Consider the following 7,179-nt stretch of genomic DNA (forward strand, 5'->3'; position numbering starts at 1 on the left):
CGCCCGCCCGGCGACGCGCAGCTCCGCTCCGCTCCGCTCCAAGGACGCGACGAGGCGGCCGGCGGCTCCGGGCGGGCCGCGCGCGGCTCTCGGCGGCCGGACGCGCGGGCCCCTCGCCCGCCCGCCTGCACGCCCACCTCGCCGGCCTGCGCGGCGCGGCGCGTCCGGGGCGGAGACGGAGCGGGTATCCGGCGCCGGGAGGAAGCGGGAGGGCGGAGAGGCTCTGTGGCCAGTGCGCGCCGCGCCGAGCGGACTCTAACCCAAACACAAAGACTCCCAGAAGCGGGGCGCGGGGCCCGGCGGTGGGGTGGGGCGGGGTGGGGAGCCCCGGGGCGGAGGCGCGACCCCGCAACGCCCGCATCCAAAAGGCCCGGGCCGGGAGCCGAGCGCGGGGCCATGCGGCGGCTGGCGCGCGCCTGGACTCGGGCCATCGTGGACCTGTCGTACGCGCGCCACTTTCTGGACTTCCAGGGCTCCGCCATCCCCCGCGCCATGCAGAAGCTGCAGGTGACTCGGCGGAGCCCGGACTTCCGCGAGGCCGTCACCCTACGGAGCCACTGTCCGGTGCCGCTCCCCGGGGACGGGGACCTCCTCGTCCGGAACCGGTGAGCAAGCGAACCTCGGCGCGCTCGCCCCAAACCCCCCAGTCCTGGGCCGTGGGGGATAGTGGGGGGAACCTCCTCGCACCACCGAACGTCTCATCCCCCCCGCACCCGGGCGATTTGAATTTGGGGGTTCTCCTCCCCTGTCTACCCCCCCCCCCAGCCCTCCCTCCTCCGCGCCCGAAATAAAACCGACGGGACCTCGAAGGGGCGCACCCGCGCGGCTCTGCCTTCACCGCATCTGGGGACTGCGGGGACCCCCAGCCCTCCCCCGCGCCTTGCAGCAAGGAGGTCCGGCCCGCCCGACTCTCTCTGTCTGTCCCTGTCCCTGCAGACTGGCAGCCGCCTGGCCCGAAGGACCCTGTCCCGGGTCTCTGGGGAGGGTGCTGCGCCTGGCAGGCTCTACTCAGGCCCTTGGACTCCTCTACCCCCCTCAGGGCAAGGGGAGGCGCGTGCAGGTGACCCCGCGCAGACTAGGGTGGAGGTGGGAACAGCTGGGCAGCCTGGGGTGACAGTGACGCTCAGGGTTGCCCGACGGTCCTGGCCACCCCCAGGAGCCCCCTTCATGTTTCCCGGGTCACCCCTCTCCGGCGCCTGGCCACCCACAGAGGAGACGGGGCCTCTTGCCCAAGCCCTCAGTGTTCGGTGTTCGGGGGTCCTGGAAGAAAGTGTCCTGGCTTAAAGGCTCCTTCAAAGCGGGACTCCGAGGCATGCCTGGTCCCTAGGAAGCAGTGAGGACCGTGTTTGAGACGGGATGATGGGAGGGACGAGGGTCCTGTTTCTGGCGGTAACTGTATCCTAAGTGGTGCCCTTGAATGTGCTGCTGACCTGCCCCAGCCTTCCCTGGACACCTTAGGGCCCGTGAACTGGGTGAGACAGTTGGAATAGCCAGTAGTCTGGCCCTGCCGATTCCAGCAGAACCTGTTCCAGGGTGGGATGAGGAGGAGGTGGAAGATTGGGACGAACTTTGAAAAGTTTGCCCTGGTGGTGGTGGAAGCAAAGGGGAGAGACTGTAACCTCCTGCCAGGTGCAGGCACAGGGCCGGGTCCAGTGCCCAGCATTGCAGACCCTGCCGAGCTCCCCAGGCACCACCGCAGGGGCTTGCTTGGTTGGAGTTGAGAAGCGCCTGGAAACCTCCAGACCCAAGTGGGCACAGGGAGGACTAAGACGGGAGCTTTGCTTTTCTGGTTTTCTCTTGGCTCGAGGCACACTGTGGAGACGCCAGGCAAAGACAGGCAGGGCTGGCAGAGGCCTGGGAGAAGGGACCGGGAAACCAGGGCAAGGTTCAGGCCAGCCCTGGGGTGTGTAGAGGAAAAGGAAGGGAGCCCGACATCTCCTAAACAGAGAGTCTACCCCCCAGGGAGCACCTTTCTCTTCCCTCGCTCCTCCCCTCTCCTGCCTGGGCTGCTGTCACCGGATCCCCCTGGATCCCCCAGATACCAGCAGTCAGAGCCCCTCACTTTGGGAAGCTTTCAGATCCCAGCCTCTTTCCTCCAGCCCTGCCTAGGTTAGGTTCCCTTTAGTAAATAAACATCACAGATGCACCTTGTGGCCTCTACCCTCTCCTGGAAATCGGAGGGGGAGGCAGTTTTCTGCAGAGGGAGGTGGAGAAAGGGGAGCGGCAGAACCTTTATCTCTTGCTGAAAAGTCTGCTGCCAGACCCAGATGGGCATTCTCCTTGGGAACCACATTAGTGGGGGTGGTCTTCGAACGAATTTTTTTTTTCCCTTTTAAGAATCCCGCCTTTATCATTCACTCCAGGTTGGTACTTTTCCGTCCAAGACCAGCTCTTCCAAAATAGTGTAAACTGCATGAAATTTTCATAGCTTTTTGATTGTGCGTCTCACAATAAAACCTCCTTTTTTGCGAAGGTGCTGGGTGATTTCCCTCACTCTCCCTTCTCTGAAGCAGAAAGCAGAGCAGCCCAGCCTCCCTCTTGGCTCACCCTGGTTGGGGAGTCAGCTGTGGCTGTGTGAGAACTTTCCTGGGCCCCTTCTCACAGCTGCCCCTTCCTCTCTCTGTGTGGTGGATAACTGGGCCACCCCAGTGCCCGAGTCCTCAGAGAGGAAAGGGAGACAGACCCTCGGTTTTTGAAGATGGTGACACATTATTTTATTTCCAAATATTTCTAACGATTTTCTGCCTGGGCATAAGGTAACAGAGCTAAGAGTTGGGCCGACTGGTAGGGGATGGGGGCAGGGAGGTGACGCTGAAGGAAGGTTTGGTTTGTCCTGGGGAGTGAACAGTTTCTGCTGACGCTGCACCCAGCTTCCTCTCCTCTCCAAACCTTTTCTTTTTTCCTTCTCTTCCTTTCCCTTCCCTTCTCTCCCCTTTCTTTTCTCCTTCTCTTTCCTTCCCCTTTCTTTTTATTCCTTTCCTTCCCTTTCCTTTTCTTTCTTCCTTTTTTTTGTTCAATTTTAAGAACGACCTTGTTTTGTGTCCCAGCATAGCAGGGACAGAGTTTGCTTTTCTTGTTTTTCTGTGGCTCTTATTGTTCAAGAGTTTTGGGTGCTTTGCCGCCGCCGGTTGGAGAGAGGCAGGTCCCTTTCTCTTCAAGTTCCTGCTAAGCGCCCGGAGGGGACCCGCACTTTTCAAAGTGCAAAGGCTGCGGGATGCTTGTTGGGGAGGCCCTGGCCGCCTGGGCTCTCTGGCGCTCCGGGGACCGAGTCCTAGGAGCGGGAGCCCGTGGCAAAGCCGTCCCTGCACCCCAGAAAGTACCAGCTTTTAGTTTAGGAAAGGGGGTGCGTGCCCTCCCTCGCCCTCCTGGCTGCCTTGAACTTGGTCCCCCGGCAAAGGAGCCCCCGGCTCCCGCGCCTCTTACCAGGCCCAGTTAAGGCCGGTGGAGGCGCATCGGGCGGACCCTCAGCCCTGACTGGGGGCGCCGGGAAAGGCGGAGCCCGCAGCGGCCCGGCCTGGAGACTCCAGTGGGATGTCGAGGACCACAGGGGCGCTTGAGAGGCGGCCGGGGGCTGCTGAAAGTGGGACGTGGAGCGGGCGATGTGCGCCCGCGCTCCCCCGGTGCTAGGCCTACCCAGGCCCGAACCCCCTGCCCGGATTCTCGCCAAACCCTGGGTCGGTGCATTGGACTTGGCAGCAGGATCCCGTCGCATTTCAGGGCAACGGGACCGGAGCAGACCTGGTGAGCAGGCCGGGCCTTCCACCACCCTCGTCTGCGTTCCGCGGGGTGCACGGGCCTTTGGCACCACAGTGCCCCGGTGCTGATTTGGGGTCACAGGGCTCCCCTGCAGCCGCCCCTGGCCTGCCTCATGCATGGCCTGGGGCCTCCCTGGTCTACCCTCCCCGCTCTCTGCTCTCTCCTGGCCCAGCAAGGGCTGCTTCTCTGGCTCCCTCTCCAAATGCCAGGACACGGATGCTCTGTTCCGAGTGGGGTGGAGGGAGGACACCAGGGGCCAGACACCACCGGGGGGGGGGGGGCTGCAGTCGACCATGGAGGTGGGGGAGCAGGAGGTGCCCATGTGAGGGTTTACTCTGAGCCTAAACCAGGGAGCCCTGAGATTGAGGTTGAGGGGGTCTGGTGGCTCCCATCTCAGGGTCAGCTTCCCTCACAGTGTAGCCTGTCTACAGGCCCCAGCACAAGGCCTGGACAGGCATGGGGGGAGGCACCCCCTGCCTGGCAGATTGGGGGAGACCACTGTCTTATTCAGCCTTCAGGGATGGAGACACCCACAGAAATCACTCAGGCACTTTGCAGTGGCACTGCCATCAAGGGCGCTGACTGGGCCCCTGTGGCTGTGCACATATGGGCCTGGGCTGAAGGACACTGTTTGCTGTACCCTGAGCATGCAGAGTGGCCAGCTCAACCTCCAGGGAAGGTCCCTGGAGGACCATGGCACCTCCTCAGATTGGTACCAGCCACCCAATTCAGGGCCTCTCCACTTGATTATTCCCTTAAAGTCAGTTCTCTAGGGCAACCCACTCCCCAGCTTCTCTCCTGTCTTGGCACACAGACCCCCATCTCCAGGGCCGTGGCAGGTGAGAATGACGCGGTCATGGCCTCCCTGCCCTGTGCTGGCCACCTCCCCTCAGTCTGAGCAGACCAATGGCGGTGGCAGCGGCAGCAGTCCTTGGGCACTTATGTATATTTTGTGATGAGGGATCCCAAATGAAAAAAGCTGGTACCAAATACTGGCCTCGCAATTAACTCGACTCTGGATACCAACATGGACGGCCTCAGCTGGTTTTCATCAAGTTGTGTCTCTGCTTCTTGTTGGGGGGAAAATTCAGTGACGACTTGGTTCCCTTTTCATCTGCCAAGGCCTGGGGAATGTTCTGCCGGGCCATAAAACTCGCTCTCCCCTTACGAGACCATTTTTGTTCAATTAATCAAGATGCATATTTGCACACTGGTCACCGTGACTTCACCAAGGGGACTGGCTGCGAGTCTCAGTGGTGGGAAACCAGCAGCGACCCTGCTCAGGACATTCATCTCGACTATTATCATTGTCATTACTATTATTATCTGAAGTGTTAAATTGGTGCCAGAATCAATACCAGTCGACTCTTGGAATATATTTTATCCCACTGATGTTTTTGAACATCTTCATTAAGAGGCCAATTAATTCTCAACTCATGACTCCAGCAAAGTGTGTGTTGGGGGAAGGGGGGCTGCAGGAGGGGGGCGGGATCCCGGCTGCTTTTGTTGGTTGTTGTTGATTTCTCCTTTGGAAAGAAGAGGAGAAAATAACGTGGTATTTCAGGTCCTGGGAAAAAGCTTCCCAAACTCGGGAAAGTGAAAAACAGACTGAAACTTAGATTGCATATTATCAGAGCATAATAGTTTGTTTTTTTACAACTGCATATCCAGGACTAATTTTTCTACTGTAGTCTGTCTGAGGTGTCTGGCTACTTGAATCTTGGGACACGGGGAACTGGGGGGAACGGGGGGGCTTGGTCTCAAGGGGAGGGGTAAGGTTCTGAAAGATCAAACCTCTTTCTGTCTTTGTTTCCGTCTAGATTTGTTGGAGTGAACGCCTCTGACATCAACTATTCTGCCGGCCGCTATGACCCTTCTGTCCAGCCTCCCTTTGACATAGGTTTTGAAGGCCTGGGTGAGGTGGTGGCTCTGGGCCTCTCAGCCAGTGCCAGTTTTGCAGTTGGCCAGTCAGTGGCCTACCTGAGCCCGGGGGCCTTTGCAGAGTACACGGTGGTGCCTGCCAGTACTGCCATCCCAGTGCCCGACGTGAGGCCTGAGTTTCTCACCCTGCTGGTGAGTGGTGCCACAGCCTACATCAGCCTGCAGGAGCTGGGGCAGCTGGCTGAAGGCCAGACAGTCCTAGTGACCGCGGCTGCAGGTGGCACTGGCCAGTTTGCCGTGCAGCTCGCCAAGAGGGCCAAGTGCCATGTCATCGGGACCTGCTCTTCGAAGGACAAATGTGCCTTCTTGAAAACTCTGGGCTGTGACCGGCCCATCAACCACCGGGCCGAAACAGTCGGCGATGTGCTGAAGCGCGAGTACCCGGCTGGTGTGGATGTGGTCTATGAGTCCGTGGGTGGGGCCATGTTCGATGTAGCCGTGGACGCCTTGGCACCCCGGGGGCGACTGCTGGTGATCGGCTTCATCTCTGGCTACCAGAGCCCCTTGGGCTTGGCCCCCGTGAACGCGGGTGCCTTACCAGCCAAGCTGCTGCGGAAGTCAGCCGGCGTGCAGGGCTTCTTCTTGAACCACTACCTGTCCCGCCACCGGGAGGCCGTGGACCACTTGCTCCAGCTGTGTACCCAGGGGAACCTGGTCTGCCAGGTGGACCTGGGAGACAAGGACCCGGAGGGCAGATTCAGGGGTCTGGAGTCTGTCTTCCGGGCCGTCGATTATATGTACAAGGGGAAAAACACGGGGAAAATTGTAGTGGAATTACCTCCCTGTGTCAGTAGCAAGCTATAAAATCCAACAGTGACATCAATCAAAACAGCCCGAAAGCAAGCACGGGTGCCTTGAAATTCCTCAAATGAATGTCTTTTTAGTTGGTAACGGTTGCACTATGTCTTAAAGTGAAAGGAAAGGAGTTGTTGAGTAGGTTTTCCCCTTTTTCCTTTCTTCCCTTTTCTTCCCTGGTGTGTTCCGCTTTCTTGGCAAAAAAAAAAAAAAAAGTTTCAAATAAAACTCTTCCTGCTGGCTACGAGGTAAGACCTTTCCATCCAGTTCCTTAGACACGAGCAGGCTCACTCCAGAGTTTATTGTTCCAGGGAACCAGATGAATTCCTGATGCAAGAATTGATGGAAGCAGCATGACCTTCCCTTGATGAGATTTTAAAATGGGGCTTAAAAATAGTTCCGGAAGTTTTTGCCTTAGGAGAGTTTGTCCTCCTGTGAGATAGAATGGCCGCTGGGCTCTGAATTTAGGCACTTTTCTTGGGAGACCTCAACCAAAGCCAACAAGCCCTGATACCAATAGGCATTTATTTATTTATTTATTTATTTATTTATTTATTTATTTATTTATTTGGAGGGTTCTCCCCCACCAAAACTTTGATTGGAGAAATGTGTTTCATGAACACAACCAAACCTTGTTTTAACGAAGTCTCACTTTCTGGGTGCGTTCTGTAAGGGAATCAGAGAATC

At 58.2% G+C, this 7,179-nt stretch overlaps 1 protein-coding gene across 1 annotated transcript; it reads left to right on the forward strand.

The window, feature by feature from the left end:
* The first annotated feature begins 316 nt into the window (after nucleotides 1-316).
* On the forward strand, nucleotides 317-6,744 carry PTGR3 (prostaglandin reductase 3). The gene is made up of 2 exons (XM_049781770.1): nucleotides 317-605; nucleotides 5,577-6,744. Exons 1-2 carry the CDS (start codon nucleotides 397-399, stop codon nucleotides 6,499-6,501), a joined length of 1,134 nt encoding a protein of 377 aa, XP_049637727.1. The 5' UTR covers nucleotides 317-396; the 3' UTR covers nucleotides 6,502-6,744.
* Nucleotides 6,745-7,179: the final 435 nt, after the last annotated feature.

Source organism: Suncus etruscus, chromosome 10 (genome assembly GCF_024139225.1).
Source record: "Suncus etruscus isolate mSunEtr1 chromosome 10, mSunEtr1.pri.cur, whole genome shotgun sequence".
Classification (NCBI taxonomy): Eukaryota; Metazoa; Chordata; class Mammalia; order Eulipotyphla; family Soricidae; genus Suncus; species Suncus etruscus.